Raw genomic sequence first — 23,661 nt, 5'->3', positions numbered from 1 at the left:
TGTGGGAAGTGTAGTTTAACAGCAAGACCTTTTGCAATCTCTATTATTGGGGGCCTGGCCTTCCCAAGCTACAGTTACGTTGGCTGTGATTAGCCACACCCACAGCTTCTCTTGCACCACCAGCGGAAAGCATGAGATTTTAAAAATTCCATTGCCTTTACCAAAGTTGCTTAATGCTTGTGAAAATTAAAACAACCATGGGAGACATCCGAACATTATAGAAAATTTTCCAAAAAAGGTAAGTGATTCAAATTCGGATCCCCCCCCCCCTTTCCTGCATACTTCAAAATCACATCGGATGTACAAATTCATATGGGTTTTTTTTTTCAAATTTCAGTTATTTCTGAATGAACCTATTCAACCCTAATGTTTACATAGGAAAAAAAGTTCACTTTAGAATTGAAAATATAAGTGCTGGTAAATTATTCACATTTCAAACATGCTTTTAGCCTTCTTTTAAATAGCTATACATATGATTAAACAAAAAAGCCAGGCATAAATTTGGCAAAAGAGGGTAAGCGGGAAAAAAAAGTATAGTAGAAGAGGCTTGGTGAATTGGAGAAGAGGAAATGAGTAAATGTTTATGGAAAGATCAAGTCAATATACTTCCTTTCTTCTGCTTTTCTTCCCCTCCCTTTCATATTTACAGATAATAAAGATTATGATGCATACCTGTCATACACCAAAGTGGACCCTGACCAATGGAATCAAGAAACTGGAGAAGAAGAACGATTTGCTCTTGAGATCTTACCAGATATGCTTGAAAAACATTATGGATACAAATTGTTCATTCCAGATAGAGATCTGATTCCAACTGGAAGTAAGTTTTAATTTCTTACGTATGGTATACTGGAAATCCATTATACACAAAAGCATATGTGAATGTTTATATTTTTACATTGCTTCATGATACGTTGTAGTAAAATTCAAGCACATGGCCATGTTATCCTGCAATACCAGTATGCAAAATCATCCGATATCACCTTGAAGACTGAGGCTGGCTCTATATTGTCCTATATCCAAATATCTGATTCCAGATTATCTGCTTTGAACTGGATTATAAGAGTATACACTGCCAGATAATATGGAATAAGCAAATAATCTGGGAGTCTGATCCTGGAATATTGAGAAGTGTAGATCCGAGAAAAAGACACTAGTAGTAAAAGTTTTCATTGGCCCCATCCATGTTTCATGACATCCACTAGATAACCATTTGACATTGAGAAAGTAGTTGTACTTACTTACTTACTTAGGCGATCCCTCGTTGTCTGAGAAGGATAATCCTCCAGGGTGGGTCCGTAGGTGACTATGGAGCCCTATTCTTGATCTACAACGTCTCCCGCAGTGAGGGCATTGGTTTCCAGGTGAACGGCGGTCCCGGTCGGGGTTGGCTTGACGTGCCTTCCTCTTGGCACATTTCTCTCTTTCGCCCTCCATTTGTGCCTCTTCAAATTCTGCAGCACTGTTGGTCACAGCTGTAGCTGTAGGTAAATAGAGGCCTTAATCCAGAACCCTTGAGGCCTAGAAGCATTTTTCCTTCTATAATCCATAATTAAAATCACCTCATCATCATACCCACAGATTTTGCATTTTTATTCACACACACAATCTGCCTTATATAGCCTCTTTCTAGGCACTTGAGGAAGTAGAATTAGTCTATGTAGGCTTATGCTACCCATTCCTTTCTTGTAGTTTAAGGTGCTACAAGATCCTGTTGAACATTGTAGTAAAGTTCATAGTGCTATTAATTTTCAATATAGAGTTCAAAGCCTATTATGTGCATAGAGTTCTGCATCAATTGTGCTATGCAAACCCTGCATTGAATGGCAATGTAGTACAACCTTATCCACAACTGGATGCACAGCAGAATGAGGTTTTGCCTTAACTGGAAATATGCACCCACGTGCCCAATTACACTACATTTGCAGCTCAGTTTCTATGAACTTGAATGGAATGATGAAAAGAGCACATATGTTTTTGTAAAGAAATAACATGTTTTCAGCATAGAAAACCCCAATTGCAAGAAATGTATTTTCTGTTCAGAAAATGTTTATGTTCTGCCCATTACAGCCTTGTTTTCCCTCATATCCAGTCAAGGTAGAACTTTGCAAATTCAAATACATTATTAAGAATGGAAGATCTGTATGAGCATTTGATACAATTGTTCAGGACTTCTAAATCAAATTGAAAGCACCTTGCACCCATGAAAATGACAATGAAATATAGACATAGTTTGACCTCAGTAATCTGAAATGATGCCCGGATGATTTTGCAATGGAATCCCCTGATATTTCAAATATTTCAAACCATCAATGGATATATTAAAGGCACTCAGACTATTGGACGGCTAGGCTAAAGTTTGAAAAAAAAATGAACTAATTCCTATGCATACTGCACATATCTTATTCGTAGTGCCAAAAAATTTGAAAAAACAATACAACATTAAAATGAAGAATAAGTTTAACCTACCTAAACTTACCAGTATTTCAATGGGAAGTGTGGTCCTGCTTTTAACTGATGGGATAGTAAAATTAATTACAATTGTTGTCATTGTGTGCCTTTAAGTTGTTTCAGACTTAGGGCAACCCTAAGTCTAAAGTTTAGAGTGGAGGCTATGTAAATTAGCTCAAGGGGTCACATCCAGCCTGCAGAGTGTGGGGACCCCTGTTTTAAACAGATTTCAATTAGAAATCAAAGGATTTAAAAAGGAATCCAAAGAGAATCATCAGCCTATGAACAGTCAAAACAGATTGCCATACAATTAATATTAATTGAAAGCAACTGTGTTTTCCCTTTCACAGATCTTCGCTTGTTCATTTTGTTTGATTATCTGTATATTTTCTGTAAAATGATTAGTCACTTGCATAGAGCTTCATGAGCTTTAAAAATGTCCTGCTCAGAGGCTATTTATGGGCTACTTCAGACGATAGAAGCTTTCTCTTATGTTTAATGTTCCTCCACATAACAGAAGCAAAAACAGGAGGAACAACAATGTAGATAGAAGAAAAGTATGTAAAAGTTGAACTAGAAACAATCTTCTATGGAACAGAAGATGTGAGGGCACTTGTTTCTGTGGGCCCCTACCTACATTATAAAGTAATACAGCCCATTAAGAACATTACAAAAAAGATGTCAAAAAGGCTCTGAATTAATGTTAATATCTAAGGAAATAATTTATTGTTGAAGTGGTCAGAACAAGGATGGGCAGGCACAGGGCTCCACACACTCCATTTATCAAACCTTTGGATTCTTTGAGAAGGTCTCACCTGTCAAAATTAGTGACTTTAAAAGGGTAAATGAAAAGGTATCCCAAACATTCTGAAGGCTTCTGAACCTTCAGGGAGCTTTTGAAGGTTCAGTTCCCTATTTCAGGACCAAAATTTCATTTACTGAAGGAAAGGCTCCGGGCTTTGAAAGGACCTTTGCAAACTATATGTAGCCTGTAGGCCACAGTTGACGATGTTAGCAAAATAGAAAATATTCTCTTGGAACATACTTAGAATCAACCTTGAATATAATGTTTAATGCCCCTTTACCTTTACATCCTGCTGGCACTGCCATTCATACTCCAGAGGCTATATTTCATCTCATAAGAGCAGGGGAGGTGATGCATTGATAGATCAAATTGAATTCATCATTACAATGCATAAAACTTCTATGACCTTGTTGGAGAATTTAAATTGTGGAGGATGTTGGGCAGGCTCTTTCCCCTCTTGCTTAGGAAGGATCAAATTGACTTCGCCTTAGAGGTAACAATAAAGTTCTCCAAATCAACCTTTGTCCTGTACTAAAAATAAAAGAGACTCAGAAGGCAGCTTAGAAGTAGTCCTATAAGTATTATGAAGTGAGTGTATCCTCTTTATAAAATATGCAAGGATCATCAGCTCCTTCCAAAAAGTTCCTGAGGCAACAATTTCACTTCCTATTACAAGAATCAAGAATAGGACCTCACCAGGGAAACATTTTAGATGCCATAGATGAGCAGGTGAGAAGTTATTTGCAACATTGACTAGGGATCTCTTGGTGATTCTGGCAGTGCACATCAGGGGACATGGGGAACCTGTTACCCCACATCACCCGACTTACCCAAGTTACCATCTCAAGCATCTATATCTGGCTTCCCCCCCATTGTTTCTGGTGGAACACAGGAAGCCTCCCGTGTTGCCACCATGGCGGCATGCTCCACTTCCCCTTTAAGCACATAGCCTCAATGGAAGTAACTGTGTGTCATGTAATGGGAGCCAGCAGGCTCCATGTTTAAAGAGAAGGCGAAGTGGAGCAGGCCACCGATTCTAACCCCATCTGATGAGCTCATAGGATACTTACAATTATTTTCATGCACAAGTTAAAAGAACTTATCTGCAATTTCTGGACACCTTTTGCAACTTCAGGTTTGTGTTTTAGCTGATTCTAAATTGCTCTTTTGCTTTGCAGCATACATAGAAGATGTGGCGAGATGTGTAGACCAAAGCAAGCGATTGATTATTGTCATGACTCCAAATTATGTGGTGAGAAGAGGCTGGAGTATCTTTGAACTGGAAACAAGACTTAGAAACATGTTGGTTACAGGCGAAATTAAAGTGATCCTGATTGAATGCAGTGAACTCCGGGGGATTATGAACTACCAGGAGGTTGAGGCCCTGAAGCATACCATCAAGCTCTTAACTGTTATTAAATGGCATGGCCCAAAATGCAACAAGTTGAATTCCAAATTCTGGAAACGTTTACAGTACGAAATGCCTTTTAAGAGGATAGAACCCATTACACATGAGCAGGTTTTAGATGTTAGTGAGCAGGGGCCCTTTGGGGAACTGCAGACGGTCTCAGCAATTTCCATGGCTGCTGCTACCTCTACTGCTCTTGCCACTGCCCATCCTGACTTGCGCTCCACCTTTCATAACACATACCATTCCCAGATGCGCCAGAAACACTATTACCGAAGCTATGAATACGACGTACCTCCTACTGGCACCCTGCCTCTTACCTCAATAGGTAACCAGCATACTTACTGCAACATCCCTATGACACTTATTAATGGGCAGAGGCCACAGACAAAAACTAACCGAGAGCCGAATCCTGACGAGGCTCATACAAACAGTGCAATCCTGCCACTCTTACCACGGGAAACCAGTATCTCAAGTGTCATTTGGTGACATCAGTGTAAGGGGGAATTTGGCCCCCTTGTGTAGAAATGAAGTCTGCAGTCTGGTGCCTGGAACTACATCCTCGACTGCTGCTGTTACACATGCATTACAATCTATGAAATATGAGGAAAAACAGGGTCTTGTACATATGTTTTTTGCAAATTCCTTTGTAGCATCAGTCTTCCTGTTTTACCCATGTCTCTTGCCATTCACATTTTGACTTTGTTTTATATGTCATTGGGATTTGTATATTTACATTTTTTAAACAAAAGAGGGGAATGAAGAGACTGCTGTATAGGAAAAAATACCTTTTGCTTCATTAGTATAGTTTGAGTTGTTTGAATTTTATTTTTAACATTTCTTGGAATGCTTGGACAAAATTCTGTCGAATCCAGAGGCACTATCTGTTTTGTTGGTCTGCCTACCTGATATCCAGAGGCTATGTTTGCAGGAATTCACCAATGTGTGTGCATGTGAGTGAGTGAGTGTGAGCACTTGTTCTTAGGAGGACCCTATGGAAAATTCATAGCCCTTTCCTCATTTATTCTCCCACTGCAACCCCTATCCCTTTACCTCACCTTTTTTATCACACCACACTGAGTGAAATTACAGATGGTCTAATTGTCTAACATTTCACATAGTAAATAGTTGTGGGAAAACAAATAAATAAAAATCCCCAGTCTGTATCACTTGCTTCACAATAACCACTATGACCACTATGGAAGATGTAGAAAGAAAATAGGAGTTTCTGATTTTATTTTATGAGTTGACTGTATTCTTTATATAGAGAGAAACATGTTGACTCAGATTCATTCACTTCCTGAGAAAGTGTTGGATGTGTTTGTGACTCTTCCCACCCTCCTTTTGTGGGGGTTTCATTGCTTTCTTTTCTTGCTTTAAATTCTTCAAATGAGATTATTTACATTTGTCAGACAAGGAAGGCAATAGGCACTGAAGTGCACTAAATCCCACAGAGATTTATGGTGATGGCTTCCAAACCAAAGGAAAGCAGAAGGACAGAATCTAATATAGTTTGTCACATTGTATTAGAAAAAGAAATGCTGTCTATTAAGAAGTATGAGAATACTTGTTTGCAGCCAATTTTTGAGTCCTCATGTATATTAAAATTTGGTCATCAACTTTTCTTTTCACAGATACATCCAGAACTCATACCCTCCAATATTTCACAGGTAAAAACTGGGACATATGTGGCCAAGAATCACAGTGTGGTCAAGATATCAAAGGTTATTAATGAGGAAAGCACACTAACCTGGAGAGGATGCAACAGTTTGCTTTTGCCTGCGTATACTGGGAAGGGCAAGATTCCTCTCTCTTCCCCTGCTGTGCTGAGTGCAAATTACTTTGGGCACTTTGAACTCACATTTCAACAACTGAAACAAGCTGGTGAAAAGGGAGGAAAGTGAGAGGAAGAGACAGAAACTGGGACATTTTATAAGAAGCTCAAAAAGTGGGATGACAGAGAATTCTTTGTTAATGACCCTGAAAAAAAATCAGGAGAGTTGGAGGGTATGAGAACTTAGTATTCTTTTTTATTCATTTTTATTTTTATTTTTTAAAAGCTTGTAATAATGATTTAGAAGTTATTTTAAATTCTAAGGTTGTTTAACAGAGATCTCAGGAGGTTGCAAAAGTAAATACCAACAAACATCAATATTTTATACAAGATTAATATTTAAATCAGACCCAGAAATGTTGGAAACAATTAATGTTATTGAATAAAATAAACTAGTTTTATTTTAAATGTATGATTTCATCTTTAAAAAGTTGCAGAAGCAGCATGCATCTTGGCTTTGGGAATTATTCTTTGCTTCAAGCTCAGGAGTGAATTTTGCCTATACTCAGTGCAATGAGAGTTTGTCAACAACATTAACAGAGTCAAAAAATAATTCTTATTTTACTTAGTGCTAACACAATCTGCATTAATAACTGCACAAACTGGTGAAGCAGCTATCTTTCATATAAGAACATCCAAGGAATAATATTAGAGTATTAGATTAATATATCAATATAATCTTGGGAGCATATTTCTAAAAGTGAAAACTGATGCAGTAGAACATTAATGTTCAGAGGAGAATGTCAACAAAATCCACTGGCAACATCTATTTGAAAAGACTAAACAGCTGAACATTTATAACCACTCTAATTGATACTATGTGTTTTGCACTACTTGCCAACCTTTTAAAAAGTTCATTGATATTTTTGGTTTAGTTAAAACAGAATATGGTAAAATAATGTGTAACCTACCCTCTAGGAATGTGTGTGGACTATGTACTTGATGAATAACCAATCCCATGCTGCAACTGGCAAGAAAAAGAAACATCTGCAAACAAGGAACAAAGATATCTAGGATATGCATTAACTTTTGTTTACCTAATATTTATTTCTGTGAAAAATCCTCAGGTCCTTTTCTAATAACCTATTAAATTTGTCAATTGTGCTCACCTTTTCTCCCATCCTTAAAAAAACCTCCCAGGACACATGTGCCAAATAATTCACACCAAGCAAATAAAGCTGCCAAGACTGGAACAATATGAAAGCCACTTTGCACAGTTGATTCTTTTAAAATTAAGGTGATAGTTATTTATTATATACACCTGCCAGGCATTCCTTAATGGCCTTTAGACAAGATTCCAGATCTCAGAATTTCACTTCCAGATATTTCACCAGTTAAATCTGGATTGTGCAGTAAGTGGAAAACATTGTAATCTGACTACAATCAGATGGTAGATATTAGCAAGATGTTTTTTTTTTCTTCCTTTAAAAAAAGTTCCAACAATAATTCTTATTTTCTTCTATTTTCCATGTAGATTTAAGCACTTTGAATAGCATGATTCAGGGATTGATGGATACTGTTTGATATTCACACTACTTTAAGCAAAGATTTTTATAATGCTTTGTCAAATTATTAAATAAAAACAAACAAATGAAAAATAAATTGATTGTGTGAGAGAGACAGACACAAAATAATTGGAGAAGTCCACTTTTGGCTTCAAAAACATTCCACCCAAATATTCCTTTTCTATAAACAGCGCTGTGTGAGAAATAGTAAAGGAACTGTCAAATGTTCACATACTCAATGTTCAACTAAAGTTCTGTTAGAACACAAAATAAAAAGAAAAATGCCCTAGCTCTTGGGCTCCATCCTTATTTATTGGGAAAGGAGGAGGGAAGGGATGATGTTCTAATTCTTCCAAATTTATGTGGAAATTGAAGTTCAAAGGTCACCCAAAATGCATCTAGATATGGACTGTCAGTGTTTACTGATTTTAATAGATATGTATTGCTTATGAAGTTGTTTATAGGTATTCCATTGACCACTGAAGAACCAGAATGGTGGAGGAGATGTCCTGTTGGTCTCATCTAACAGGACTGTTCTTAATTTAATGCAAAACATGTTTCACGTCAATTACATTTATATGTGGTCAAGCTGGCTAACACAGTCATTAAACAAAAGACATTTATCTGAACCAAAATTTATAACCAAATTGTGATCATATCCATTATGAAAATGGCTGCATAATTTAGTACCTGGTCAACTCTTTCAGTGCAGATAAGATCTTTCAAAATCTGTGAACATTAATCATCTACTTTGATTTCCTAATTGGCAGAGTAAATAAATAGTCAAGTGATAAATGTACTAATAAAGAGCTATTTCATACAACCATTATTGAGACATAAAAGTCATAAGGAAGAAAAAATGTGATATTGTCCTTCTGCTTATGCACAATGAGTCCAGATTTTTACTAATAGAGGAAAGTGGAAGGCAGCAATTTCCATACATTTCTCCATCTCACTGAGCATTATAAAAAGCTGCTCTATGCAATATCATGAAGGGTGAAAAGGTAAAAGGAAGGAGTACATAAAGATAATGTATAAAGAGAAAACAACAAAGAAGAAATCTGTAGAATCCCAGTTGAAAAGAAAAGGAAGATACATGACCTCTCTCTACCACATTAAATGATCACTCTGAGAAATGAGATGTGAACCAGCAGAGAAATTAATCAGTAAACCTTAGGCCATGAAGTGAACCCAACAAAAGAGCATGATCAAATATGTCAAAGGCTGTAGAGATCTCAAGGAGAAAAGGGACTTTTGACTTGCCCTGAAGAAGATCATCTGTGATCATTTAAAAAAGGAGTTACCTGCACCGAATTTACATTTGACTGTCTCATGCAGAGAACAAACCATATTATAAAATATAACCATCATAAATACAAATGTGCTTTATTCTACACAAAAATACCATGTGGAAATTTTACACAGACTAAATCCCAAACTGCCAATAGTCTTGGATAACTAAAGAGCTATCCTACCACATGATAATAAGACCAGACACAAAATATGGAAAAAATTGAGGGAAACTTTATTAATTGCTACCTTATTAAAATTCTTGATGAGCAAAACTACAGGGGAAGCAACCGGGTATGGGAGTAACTGGAGTGATAGGTCCTGTCACCCTGGAGTGAAATTCAGAGTTGCTGCTAGGCCAGCTACAAACCAGAAGGCTGGCCAGAGGCTGGAAGCCACCAAGCCACACAGTGAGTGCAAAGCCCCAGAGACAAGAGTGGAGGGAAACACTATCTGAAAGCCTGCTTAGGTCATAAATATTACCCTAAGGTAACTTTTTCATGAGGTTTGGGAAGAAATTGTTCAGAGGTTCTCCTCTGTCATCTTCTGAACTTGAAAGAATGTGTAATTGGATCAAAATCACCCAGCGTCCTAGTCTAACATTCATTTTTCTACATAACACTGATAAGAGAAACACCTGGAAATGTATTTAAAAGCTTTATTACTATTCTTGAAGACTTCCAGGTGATGAGTTTCATGAGAGAACTAGTAGAAATAGATATGTGTGAAAGAACTGAGGACCAAAACAACAATCTAGGGTAGCCCCAGTGTCTCACTTTGCTACCTCAGATTTATAGGTTCTACATTTGCTACCCCAATGATCACTAATGGCTAATAAATTGAAGAAGATAACATACACACTGACTGGGTCTAATTCACTTATGGAATTCTGTAGTCATTAACATGATGCAAAAATACAGGTTGAGGCTACAGGGGGACTAGCAGAGGTAAAGGTGGTGATCAATGTATCATTGGAACAGGGCAAAATTCCAACATGCCTATAGGAGACAATTGTGTGTCTTCCCCCCCCCCCCCCCCCATTCTGTTTAACAAATACATGAAACTACTGGGAGATATCATCCAGAGTTTTGGACTGTGCTGCCTCCTATATGGAGATGACACTCAACCCTAATACTCCTTCCCACCTAAAACCAAGGAAGCTTTCCTGACCCCAAAGCAGTGTCTATCATCAGCAATGGAGTGGATGAGGTCAAACAAACTAAAACTTAATCCAGACAAGACAGAGGTGCTCCTGGTCAGTCAGAAGTCAGGTCAAGAAATAGGGATCCAGTGTGAAGATACAGGTCTGCAGTTTTGGAGTTCTCCTGGGCTCAGTGTGGAGCCTGGAGGTATCAGTGGTGGCCAGTAGGGCCTTAGCACAATTAAAACTTGTGCGTCAACTGTGCTCATTCCTTGAGAAGCCGGATCTGACCACAGTGGCACATGCCTTAGTTACATCCCATCTGGATTACTGTGATGCACTCTGCATGGGGGCTCCCTTTGAAGAGTGCTTGGAAACTTCAGATGGTTCACAGAGCTGCAGCCAGGTTGTGAACTGGGGCTGGCTGCAGGGAGCGGACAACCCCTCTGTTGAAGCAGCTCTACTGGCTGCCAGTTTGTTTCAGGGCACAATTCAAAGTGCTGGTTATGACCTTTAAAGCCCTAGCTGGCTCAGGTTCAGGCTGTTTGACTGACTGCATTCCTTGTACGAACCTGCCTGGACCCTGAGATCTTCAGGAGAGATCCTTCTCTCGGTCCCACCTCTATCTCAAGCTCAGTTGGTGGGAATGAAAGTGCGGGCCTTCTCAGTAGCTGCCCCTTGACTCTAGTTCTCCATGCCCAGGGAAGCCAGAATTGCCCCCTCCCTGCTGTTTTTATGGCGGCAGGCTAAAACCTTTTTATTTAGACAGGCTTTTAAAGAAGATGGTTTTTAAGACTTCAGGGGTTGCTTTGGTTTTTAGTTTGAATGTGAATTTATTGATTTTAACTGAATTTTTAGATACCCATGATATTTAATTCTGCTTAAATGTTTGTGCATTTGTAGATTTTAAATGGTACTGAAATGTTTTTAACATCAGCCACTTTGAGTCTCCTTGTGGAGAGAAATAATAATAAATAATATTTCACATATAAGATAAAGTATAGCTACTAGAGCAGTGGTTCTCAACCCATGGGATCCCAGATGTTTAGCCTTCAACTCCAAGAAATCCTAACAATGGGTAAACTGGCTGGGATTTTTGGGATTTGTAGGCCAAAACACCTGGGAACCTACAGGTTGAGAACAACTGTACTATAGGAACCAAGGGACTTAGAGCAAAATCCTCTGCTTGTTTACAGAAAGGTAAAGACTGATACGATTGCTACTTATGTAGTTAATAGTACCTGCTATATATGCCTCATAAATAGTAAACAGTAATGGAAAAATCAGAAAATAAATTTTTGTTTGTTTTGTCAAACTTGATTTTGATTATAAAAAAATTAAAAGAAAGAATACATATGGTTGTTATTGCTTTTTAACAGTGAACTGTTTTCTGTGTTTAATTTTTAATGGCTTAGCTTTGATACATTACAGATGCTTTAGAGCATGTGTTCAAGTAGTCACCAGATGGGCAAAAAGTCTAGTCACTTTTGATTAAAATTCTGTCTCCACTACATAGTAAATCAGGTTCACTGTTAGTAAACAACCAGTAGGAAAATGCAGACTATTAGTACAAAAGATGTTACAGATGAAACATTCGGTATAGTTAATTCTAAATTTCATATGATAAACTAGGGAAGTATTGTTTGCTTTTTGCTCTTTGCATGAAGATGGCTAGAATCTGCTTCCAGAGATAGCAACTGCATCACCCTTAATTACACAATTGCAACTCTTTGGTATTCATGATCCTTACATATTTCCTAGTTTAGGGCACACATAGGGATGGTGAAGTCCCACAAGTTCTCTTTAATTTTGTTAATCAACAACAACAATAACAACGCAATACAATAAAAGATTTTGGAAAGTACTAAATGCACCATTTAGCAAATCTTTACTAGATTGTAGCTCAGAGAAACATCGTCTAGCACTCCTCCTAGTCCTAAATGTTTTAAAAGATGCTTAATATCAGTTTTGTTAAATAAGGTTCAATGTAGACATTTCATTATCTTTTCAGTTGCAAATTTTGAATGACAATTTGCATGAATTATTAACAATACATCATGCATATTCACCACAGAGATAAATTAATGAAATCTAAGAGATGAAAGATATAACTATTCAACAGAAACTAAATTCTCCTAGTTTGCATGCTAAATTTATCTGAATACATACAAATAGATGGCTATATGATCCATCCCATTAAAATGAATCTCTGGAAAATCCCTTATGGAGGCAATCAAAATAAATAGTTTTCTCTGCCCCAAATATTAGGTGTATTTTAAGAGTTCTCTGACACCTGAAATCTTAAATATAATTAGACATATCAGTGGCTGCAAAACATTTTGTTCATTAGTTTTAAGAAAATATTTTTCTGAATATATATATATATATATATATATGTAATGTTTGTTTGTGGGATTAACAAGACTCAAAAAACACTGGAAAACACAGCAGAAGAGACTTAAAAAGCCCAAAAACAAAAATTACATTACAATGCATGCACAAAACCACATATATATATATGCAAACACACATATACACAAATACACACACACACACACACAAAACACATATACACAGACTGAGCCACAACAACGAGTGACAGGGGATGGCATATATATATATATATATATATATATATATATATATATATATACAGCCACAGTAAGAACAGACCATGGAACAACCAACTGGTTCAAGATTGGGAAAGGAGTATAGCAGGACTGTATACTCTCACCCTACCAATTCAATTTGTATGCAGAACATTTCATGTGACGAACCCAAGGCTGGAGTTAAAATTGCTGGAAGAAACATTAACAACCTTAGATCTGCAGATGATTCCACTTTGATGCCTGAAAGCAAGGAGGTGCTGAGGAGCCTTCTAATCAAGGTAAAATAAGAAAGTGCAAAAGCTGGATTGCAGGTAAACATCAAAAAGACAAGGTTATGGCAACAAGACTGATTGATAACTGGCAAATAGAGGGAGAAAACATGGAGGCAGTGACAGACTGTATTTCTAGGCACAAAGATTACTGCAGAAGCAGACTGCAGCCAGGAAATACAGTCTTTCCAAGAAGTTTACTTCTTGGGAAGAGAGCAATGACCAAAATCAATAAAATAGTGAAGTGTACAGACATCACACTGGCAATGAAGATCCACCTAGTTAAAGCAATGGTATTCCCCATAGTAACCAATGGATGCCAGAGCTGGACCATAATAAAGGCTGAGCAAAGGAAGATAGACGCATTTGCACTGTAGTACTGGAGGAAAATTCTGAGAGTGCCTTGGACCATAAGAAGTACAAAATACAAAATTCATTTGTTGCAGACACTTTATATAGGTATCTTGAAGGTAATTTTATACAACAGTTTTAATACTTTTGTGCACAATAAAAGTTTGTATACATTGAACCATTAGAAAGCAAAGTTGTTCCTATTTAAACCACCTATTTAGGGTTTTGGAATTCTGTATAAGGTATGCTCAGCCTGTACATAATATTTTCATACTAAAAAAAAGCTCACAAATTGGAGTGGACTGAAAATAAAACTGGAAAACCTTCATGAGCTCTAGTTTTATTGTTCTACACATACCCAACCTTAGTGCTGAAAAGTACAATATTGCAGTGGATCTTGTCCACTGCAGTCAAAAGTTCTGCATTTTGCAATATCTGTAAAGGTGAATTTGTTCTGAGCTAATTTCACTTAGAGGAATGGTTTATTTAGAGTTAAGAGACCTATGTGGTTGTTAACTTTGGAGTATGTACATAATTGGTCCCATTCGATGTTTTCAGATGTTAGGAAGTTAAATGTACAACATTCTAATGGGATGCTTAAGTTACATGTATAATACTAATTGTTTTAATTGTCTCTTTAAGTATCCCTGAGAACATAATTACAGCTACTGTGAGTTGTTCACCAGAGAATAAAACCTCTGGCAAACAAGCTAGCAGTCTGGTAAAGTCTATGTTGGTCATCTGTTCAGCTCATAATGAAAATGATCATAAAATATTGCTCTTCATTACCTACCAAACAATGAAAATCCACCTTGGTCTCTGTTCTCCAGCTCAAAAATCAGCATACAAGAGTACTGATAAAATAAAATAAAATTTATTTTTGAAAAGAGATTTGCATTGCCAACTGTTCAAAAACAAATTATCTGCATGACTATTGATAGACATGTCTTCCTATTTAACATCATTGGCATCTGGTCCCGAATAGACATGATCTGGTCTTCAAAATCCATCAATACCCAAATATCAAAAATTAAAATACTCCCGAGAGACTTGTCAGATCATTGCGCGCTAGAAATGACACTTAATCAGAGAAAAGACTTCTTTAGGTGGCGTCTGGACGATAACCTCCTTAAAGATGAAATAGATATAAAATCCAACTCAGACCTCTTGAAAGAGTATTTTGAACTCAATAATACAGGAAACATCTCGATGAAAACCCTATGGGATGCAGGAAAAGCAGTTATGAGGGGCCACTTTATAAAACAAAAAGCCAAAAAGAATAAACTGAAAAAACAAAAGCTTGAGGATCTGAAGAAAGCACTCGAGACAGCAGAACTAAAATTCAAAAGAAATGTCGAAAATAAGAAGATAAAAAAGGAATTGGACGAACTACGAAAACAGAGAAACATCTTAGAAACCGAAGAGATGGAGAAACAACTAAAATATATAAGACAGAAAGAATTCCAACAGGCCAACAAGCCTGGAAGATGGCTGGCGCGAAAGATAAGGAAGAAAAAACAAAGTAGTCACATTGTGAAAATTTCCACCAGCAAGAAAGACGTAACTACCGACAATGACATACTACAAGAATTCAGTAATTATTATGAAGAACTATATGCCGAGAAGCAAAATAAGAAAGAGGAAATTATGACCTACCTCGGGAACCAGAAACTCGGGAAGATCTCAGACCAAGATAGAGACCTTCTAAACAAGGAGATAACAGAGGCAGAGATAAGAAAAGCGATCAAAAAACAAAAGCCATCAAAAGCTCCGGGCCCAGATGGATACACGGCCACCTATTATAAGACCTTCGGTGAGGTAATCATACCTTACTTGAAGAGAATTATGAATGAAGCTTTATCAGGAAAGTCGGTCCCAGATTCTTGGAAAGAAGCCATGATAACGGTTTTACATAAAGAAAATACTGACGCAGCGGGAGTGAAGAACTACAGACCCATCTCTCTACTTAATCAAGATTACAAAATATTTACATCAATATTAAGTGAGAGATTGAAGTCCTATCTATCTAAATGGATAGGCGAAGAACAAACAGGTTTCCTCCCAGGGAGACTAATGAACGAAAATATAAGAAACATCTTGGATCTAATTGAATACTACGATTACCACCATCAGAGCGAAGTAGCATTCGTAGCGGTTGACGCCGAGAAGGCGTTTGATAACACGAGATGGGAATTCTTCTTATCGATCTTAGAAGAAATGGATTTTGGGCATAATTTCATCAACGCCATAAAAGCCATCTACAAGGAACAATATGCCATCCTATGGATAAACGGCTGCCCTTCTAAAAGAATAAATATAGAGAAAGGCACAAGGCAGGGCTGCCCACTTTCCCCTCTTATTTTCATCCTATCGCTAGAAATCTTATTAAGAGACCTCAGATCCGATAAATCCATCCCACCACTAAGCGTCAGTAAAGATGCACTGAAATTCCGAGCCTTCGCAGACGACTTGATATGCGTCATAGAAGATCCAAGAAAACAGGCCCATAAATGGCTCTCAAAACTAGAGGCGTATGGCTCCCTAGCAGGCTTTAAGATTAACAAGGAGAAGTCTAAGATCTTACCAAAAAATATAACAAAAGAAAACCAGGAAAAACTTCGACTTCTGACAGGCATGCCCATAACCTCAAAACTAAGATATCTAGGCATAAACATCTCAGCCAACAACTCCCAGCTCTTCAAGAATAACTATGAGCCAGTCTGGAAAAAAATTAAAGAGGATCTGAATAACTGGTCCAAGTTAAAAACATCTCTTCTGGGAAAAATAGCAATAATTAAAATGAATATCCTACCTCGAGCTCTCTTTCTCTTCCAAAATCTTCCGATCGTACAAAATAAAGCTCCATTTAAGAACTGGAATAAAATAATAAGAACATTTATCTGGAGTGGAAAAAAACCCAGGATCAAGCACATACACATGGTGGATGCAACAAAGAGAGGAGGCCTAGGATTACCGGACTTGGCCCTCTACCATGACGCCTGCGCCTTGACCTGGATCAAGGATTGGATCCTCCTAGAGAAGAACAAAATACTAACGCTAGAAGGGTTCAACCTGCGGAAAGGCTGGCATGCCTACCTATGGCATGATCAAAGTAGGAAGGAAAAAAATTTCAACAACCATGTACTAAGAAGACCTCTATTGAGAACGTGGAACAAATATAAAAGAAAACTATACCCAAGTCAAACACCATTGTGGCTCTCTCCACTAGAAGGGGAGCAAAGAAGGCTGTTAGGTTGGAGAACCTGGCCCACCTATAAGAACTCAACAAAGAAGAAAGAGGGCTCCCTCCAACTAAAATCGAGGGAAGAACTGGCCAAAGAGTTTCCACCGTTCTCATGGTTACACTACTTCCAGCTAAGGGAACATTTTAATAAAGATCAAAAAGATGGCTTCATGGAAAAAGACATTTTTTGGGAAAAAGCTCTGAGGAAGGAGAAAAAAAACATAACTTCAATATATGACATCCTACTGGAAAGAGAAACAGAACAGGAACAGGTGAAAGAATGTATGATAAAATGGGCGAGAAACATCCGAAGGCCAATAAGACTGGAAGAGTGGGAACAAATATGGAAGAAAAAGATCAAATACACCTACGCGATTGTACTAAAGGAGAACTGGTACAAAATGTTCCACCGTTGGTATATGACGCCCCAAAGAATAGGTCAAATGTACAAATCAGCCAACAACAAATGTTGGAAGTGTGCAAACCAGGTGGGCACCTTTTTCCACCAATGGTGGTCGTGCCCCCTGGCGCAGAAATATTGGAGAAAGATTAATAAAATCTGCGAAAAAATCTTCAAAATCAAGATTAAGGATAGAGCAGAATGCTACCTACTGGGTATCTTTAAAGAAGAATGGGAACTAGGCACAAACGAAGATAAACTACTCACCTATTTAACTACGGCGGCTAGAATAGTTTACGCCAGTAAATGGAAATCCAAAGAAATCCCATCTGAGCAAGATTGGATAAACAAGATAATGGATATTAGGGAAATGGATAGTTTGACATACGCATTGAAGGAATCGAATGGTCGCCCTCTGAAGAGGACAGACTGGAACCCTCTAAATGACCTCCTCCAATACTAGAAGGAGGTCCAGATTAAGAATTAAACGAGAAGAGAGGACACTCAAAATAAGAAACAACCAAAAACGCAAAGAGATAGACGACAAAACAGAAGAATAAATAAAATAAATTTGACATCGCAAGCGGAGAAGGTGGACGAGGAAGTCCACCCCCCACCCCCCCCATTCCACCCCCCCATTCCATCCCCCCCCTCTCCTTCCCCCTTTTCCCCCACCCCCCTTTTACCCTCCCTTCCCAACCCTAACTTCCCTTTTTTATACAATTTGTAAAAAAGCCCACCCCTCTTTCTCTTCCCCCCCCCCCGCTATTTTTGTATTGTAAGTTATTAAAAAACCGTTTCAATAAAAAATATTTAAAAAAAAAAAAACATCATTGGCAGAAAACCACTACTGTAAGGATTTATTTTTATTTTTGGGTGACATACAAATAAAACTAGATAACTTAGAAAGCATTTTTTAATTTTAGAAAGTGCATGTAAATGTGTTTTTATCCATGAAAAACAATGAGTATACTAAAAATAAAAATGTTTACATTAGGTAACATATATCAAGCACAGTATCCTAGAAACAGATGCTGGTTTTGGAAGGTGATCAATCCTCTCAATGCACAATAGAACATAAAATCTAATGGAATTCTGATGAATTCAATGAAACAGAATTGCGAGGTTTTAATGTATATACTACAAAAATACTTGGGTTGGGTCTAGACATCTTTATGATCAGAAAGTAAGGAGGAAAATCTATTGTATTCTCCTATAAAAATATGAATAACTGAATTAGTTTTGTCTCTGCTGTAGGTGAAAATAAAATTTTCTTTGCAGGTTTCTCACTGCATTTGACCTTCCCAAACTGTTGCTCAGATATCAGCATGTAATGGTAGATGAAACTTGTACAAAAAATGTGTATCTATCATTCTTCCTGGTGAGGCTTCCTAACCCCTGGGAAACCCATTTTTCAAACAGGAAACAAAAAATTAGCAAATACATTATAATTAACAAGTATGTTATACACCGCTTCCTATATGCTTTATTAAGATAGTGAAAACTGGTTCTGGATAAAAAATTTAACCCTGAACATTAGATGAAAAAAGATACTTTCAAATAATAAAGCGTGGGGAAGAATATCTTGTTAAAACTTAAATGTAACTTCATCTTCCATTAGTATTATAGGTGAAATATATATACTTTTGGCAATACAAGTTAAATTTGTTACCAGTTATTTTGAATGCAACTTTTCACCACTTTGAGTGGTTTCTTTTTTTACAGAAATATAGAATCATAGAATCAAAGAGTTGGAAGAGACCTCATGGGCCATCCAATCCAACCCCCTGCCAAGAAGTAGGAATATTGCATTCAAATCACCCCTGATAGATGGCCATCCAGCCTCTGTTTAAAAGTTTCCAAAGAAGGAGCCTCCACCACACTCCGGGGCAGAGAGTTCCACTGCTGAACGGCTCTCACAGTCAGAAAGTTCTTCCTCATGTTCAGATGGAATCTCCTTTCTTGTAGTTTGAAGCCATTGTTCCGCGTCCTAGTCTCCAGGGAAACAGAAAACAAGCTTGCTCCCTCCTCCCTGTGGCTTCCTCTCACATATTTATACATGGCTATCATATCCCCTCTCAGCCTTCTCTTCTTCAGGCTAAACATGCCCAGTTCCCTAAGCCGCTCCTCATAGGGCTTGTTCTCCAGACCCTTGATCATTTTAGTCGCCCTCCTCTGGACACATTCCAGCTTGTCAATATCTCTCTTCAATTGTGGTGCCCAGAATTGGACACAATATTCCAGATGTGGTCTAACCAAAGCAGAATAGATGGGTAGCATTACTTCCTTAGATCTAGACACTATGCTCCTATTGATGCAGGCCAAAATCCCATTGGCTTTTTTTGCCGCCACATCACATTGTTGGCTCATGTTTAACTTGTTGTCCACGAGGACTCCAAGATCTTTTTCACACGTACTGCTCTCGAGCCAGGCGTCACCCATTCTGTATCTTTGCATTTCATTTTTTCTGCCAAAGTGGAGTATCTTGCATTTGTCACTGTTGAACTTCATTTTGTTAGTTTTGGCCCATCTCTCTAATCTGTCAAGATCGTTTTGAATTCTGCTCCTGTCCTCTGGACTATTGGCTATCCCTCCCAATTTGGTGTCGTCTGCAAACTTGATGATCATGCCTTCTAGCCCTTCATCTAAGTCATTAATAAAGATGTTGAACAGGACCAGGCCCAGGACAGAACCCTGCGGCACTCCACTTGTCACTTCTTTCCAAGATGAAGAGGAAGCATTAGTGAGCACTCTCTGTGTTCGTCCACTTAACCAATCTTCTTCTAACTGAATTACAAGTTTGATAGATGAGGAGAATATCATGAGGAGAATACAGCAAACTCTCGGTTAATTGGCACCCATGGGAATTGGTTGATACAAGATACGCCACAAATCGCCCTAGGGCTGAGAGCGGCGGTTAATAAGTGCAAGTAATAAATAAATAAATAAATAAATAATAAATGTAGTTTATGGTTGCTTGAGAGTTACTATTAAAAATAGGCCTAAATAATACTATACCACATATTATACTATACCATACACTCTGTTTTGCTGGATATTAATATTAAAATGCAGTAATTAAAAGCAAATGAAGAAAACAAAAAACAACAGGAAGGGATACCAGCCAAGTTCCTTTGCAAAGGAATTCCAAAGCCTCACAGATAAATAAAAGCTCACTGAAGGTTCTCTCCCATGTCCTTATTAGATGGGTCTCTGATTGTGGCAAAAAAAGTCTCCCCAGAGGATATTAAGACTACACTAGTCCATAGGAAGCCACAGTCTTTCAGGTAGTGTGGAGTTAAGCAGTGTCAAGCTTTGTAGTTCATAAACAGTTCCCAGAAATGAATCAATAGCAAATCAAGGAGTTTAGCAATAAGGGAATTGGAGTGGGCCAATGGTATCTGTTGGAATTTGATTCAAAAATCCCCATGGATACCAAAATCAATAGTTTGCATTTTTGAATTTTTAAAGAACTATACTTTCGAGTTTTGAATAGTTTAATCCATGAAAACAGAATCTGTTAATAGGGTGAGCCAACTGTATATGCTGTCTTGTAACTAGTATTCTTGTGCATTTGTATGGAATCACTATTCATTTCAGTTTGTTTCATTCATAGCCCTCCCCCCTTCACTGTTTTTTCATGCCTTCCAAAAAGAGGTGCCTTTCTAAATGTGCGTTTTCATTCCACAGCCAAAAGAATGGGGTTATCGTTTTGTTTGTTTTTTTTGGACCATTGGCCACCATGGACAGCTTTCCCAGGCTCCCCTTTTCCTCAGTTTTAGGGCTAGGTGGTGAAATTTGCCAAACATGTAGGGAACATCTACCACCAAGTTTTATAATGTTTGGGTCATCCCCTGATTTTTAGGGATTTTTTTCTTCCTATAAATAAAAATTCTTTAAAAACATTCGCTCTTTCCATTCACTGGCCCTGCACTCTAACTTCTCCAGAAGCAGCGGCAGGAGGGGGGCAGGACAGGGGACCATTCCTTCCTTCCAAATGTCAAAGATGCTCCACACACCACACACACGCATAGCCCAGTGCCTGTTCCAGCCCCACTATTACACTTCTTCTTTAGCGAGAATGAGGGGATTCCCTTCCCATCATTTTTGGCAAATGCATGGTTTGCCCTTATATCCTTCATTATGACCTGGATTAAAATCATCACAGTTATTTAAGATACTACTATTTCTGTGATGTTTTCCCCTTAGTCTGCAGAAGAGAACTGAGTTTAAAGGCAGGGCTTAAGATACCAGTATTTCTGTAATGCTTTCCCCTCCATCTGTAAAGTGGTGGCGGGTGAGGCGAGGCAGGCAGCAGGTGAAGTAGACGTCATTCTTATCCTCTTATTGGCCCAACAGGCAGGGCTCAGAGGTAAATATTAGCACGGCGCAATGCTCAGCAGGCTGTGTGAGGAGCGCCACATGACCCAAAAATTTCTAAAGGTGATCCTGTGGACAGTTTGTTAGAATACTTCAAAAGGGATGTAATCAAGGCATGTTTTGCCATAGCTAGACCTGACATATCTCAGAATAGGCACAGCTGTCACATGAGATACCTGACAACCTGAAAATCAAGGTTGCCCTTGGGCTTCATAACTGTTCTCTCAAACTTAAAACATCTGAATTGGTGACTGCATTGTAGTTCATAAGTATAAGATGCAAAATATATCTGTGTATGTCACCAGTGATTACCTACCTTCCTTCCTAGTTATTATATGAGGGCAACCTCATATATCTTATGCTTGAAGATAATTATATTTGAGAGATGCTGTGATCCTCAAATTATTTGAGTACATACCACAGGGTCTGTTGAGTCTAGCAGATCTCTTCCAAAGTAAGTGATTTCCACAAGTTGGAACAATTAAATTAAAGGGAACGAGCACTCTTTTTCTTTCTTCTCATGAAAATAAAATGAAATGAAAAGGAATAAAAAATAAGAGATGGAGGAAGTGTCAACCAATATTTTAGATTTACCTGTCTTCTGTCATATTAAAAGAACCCTTAAAATAAGATTATTTTTCAATTGCAAGTATATATGAAACAGTTTCTCCTTGGTTAACACACTTATGTTTTGTATTTAGACATACTGGAGTTACTGAACAGAAAAAATATACAGTGTCTTTAGCCCTTTAGTTTGCATATTCTCCAGACACTGAAAACGTGTATATAGTTGACTTGTGCACGGATTCGTTTTGATTGTTTATCTTCGACTTCTTCAGCTTTTTTGGCTTGTTTGGATGTCTGTAATTGTAAGGGCTCCACCGCCATGTTTTTCGACCAAGCTGGACCACATGACTGCCAGTCACAGCTCCTTCTGCTCTATTCAGGAACACACAGTGCATGGAGAGGTTTACCTGTGTGAGTCCTGCCGGTTGGAATAGAATAGAAGAAAGCTGTGGCATGTCTTATGCAAGCTGTGTCTATTTAGTGGGGTGAGTGCCTCCATTGTTGCTTCCTGAATCTAGAGAGAGGTGCTTCAGTCCGATTGCCTTGCCACTCACTCGAAACTTTCGCTTTTGGCTTGGCTTGGTCTTTCTCTAGCATTCAAGCTTTTGGATTTTTCTTGATTTTCCTTTCTTTTCTTGAGTCTTTATTTAGTGAGACTGGGATTTGGAAAGTGTGGGTGGGTAGGTGGGTGCATGGTATTTGGGAATTAGGTGGGTGAACTTTTCTTTTAGGGTGGCTCTGAGCTTTGAGTCACCCTTTAGGCTCTATTAAAACTTTTAGCTTCTCTTATCTCTCCTCCTTCCTCTCTTTCAGAAAGTAGTACTTTTAAAATATTATTGTTATTAATAATTATAGGAGTTCCAGCAAACAGCAAAGCCTCATTCTCAGAAAAACTACCAACCTACCTACCTAGGCTCCCAGGTGGTGCAGTAGGTTAAACTACCGAGTTGCTGAACTTGCTGAAAAAGGTCAGTGGTTCAAATCTGGGGAGTGGGGTGAACTCCCACTGTTAGGCCTAGCTTCTACCAACCTAGCAGTTCGAAAACATGCAAATGTGAGTAGATCAATAGGTGCCACTTCTGTGGGAAGGTAATGTCAGACCATGCAGTCATGCCACCCACATGACCTTGAAGGTGTCTATGGATAATGCCAGCTCTTCAGCTTTGAAATGGAGATGAGCACCACTCCCTAGAGTAGGACACGACTAGACTTAATGTCAGGGGAAATCTTTGCCTTTACCTATATACTTACCTACCTACACTTACCACCAATACCTAAAAAAATGTTTCCTTCGCAATCTAATCACAAGTTCTCTCTGTTTATATTTCTCTCTATGCTCTCTGCCTTCTTAATTTCATGTAATAATAATAATAATTTGGCTGTTGCCTCCTAATAATAACAATAAAG

At 38.1% G+C, this 23,661-nt stretch overlaps 1 protein-coding gene across 4 annotated transcripts in view; it reads left to right on the top strand.

Moving 5' to 3' along the window:
* The window catches only part of IL1RAPL1 (interleukin 1 receptor accessory protein like 1), a 989,733-nt gene extending 982,827 nt beyond the window's left edge, over window positions 1-6,906 (top strand). For 3 of the 4 annotated variants that reach the window (XM_067466768.1, XM_060770127.2, XM_060770126.2), the window contains 2 exons: window positions 650-820; window positions 4,435-5,830. In XM_067466768.1, coding sequence (XP_067322869.1) covers window positions 650-820; window positions 4,435-5,153 — 890 coding nt within the window. In that variant the 3' untranslated portion in view covers window positions 5,154-5,830. Of the gene's footprint in view, window positions 1-649; window positions 821-4,434; window positions 5,831-6,298 lie in introns of those variants that run through there. The other variant, XM_067466766.1, reaches the window with a different exon arrangement.
* The last annotated feature ends 16,755 nt before the right edge of the window (window positions 6,907-23,661 follow it).

Source organism: Anolis sagrei, chromosome 3, assembly GCF_037176765.1.
Source record: "Anolis sagrei isolate rAnoSag1 chromosome 3, rAnoSag1.mat, whole genome shotgun sequence".
Taxonomy (NCBI): Eukaryota; Metazoa; Chordata; class Lepidosauria; order Squamata; family Dactyloidae; genus Anolis; species Anolis sagrei.
The sequence above is the reverse complement of the archived record's forward strand: the minus strand, read 5'-3'. Positions and strand labels throughout refer to the sequence as shown.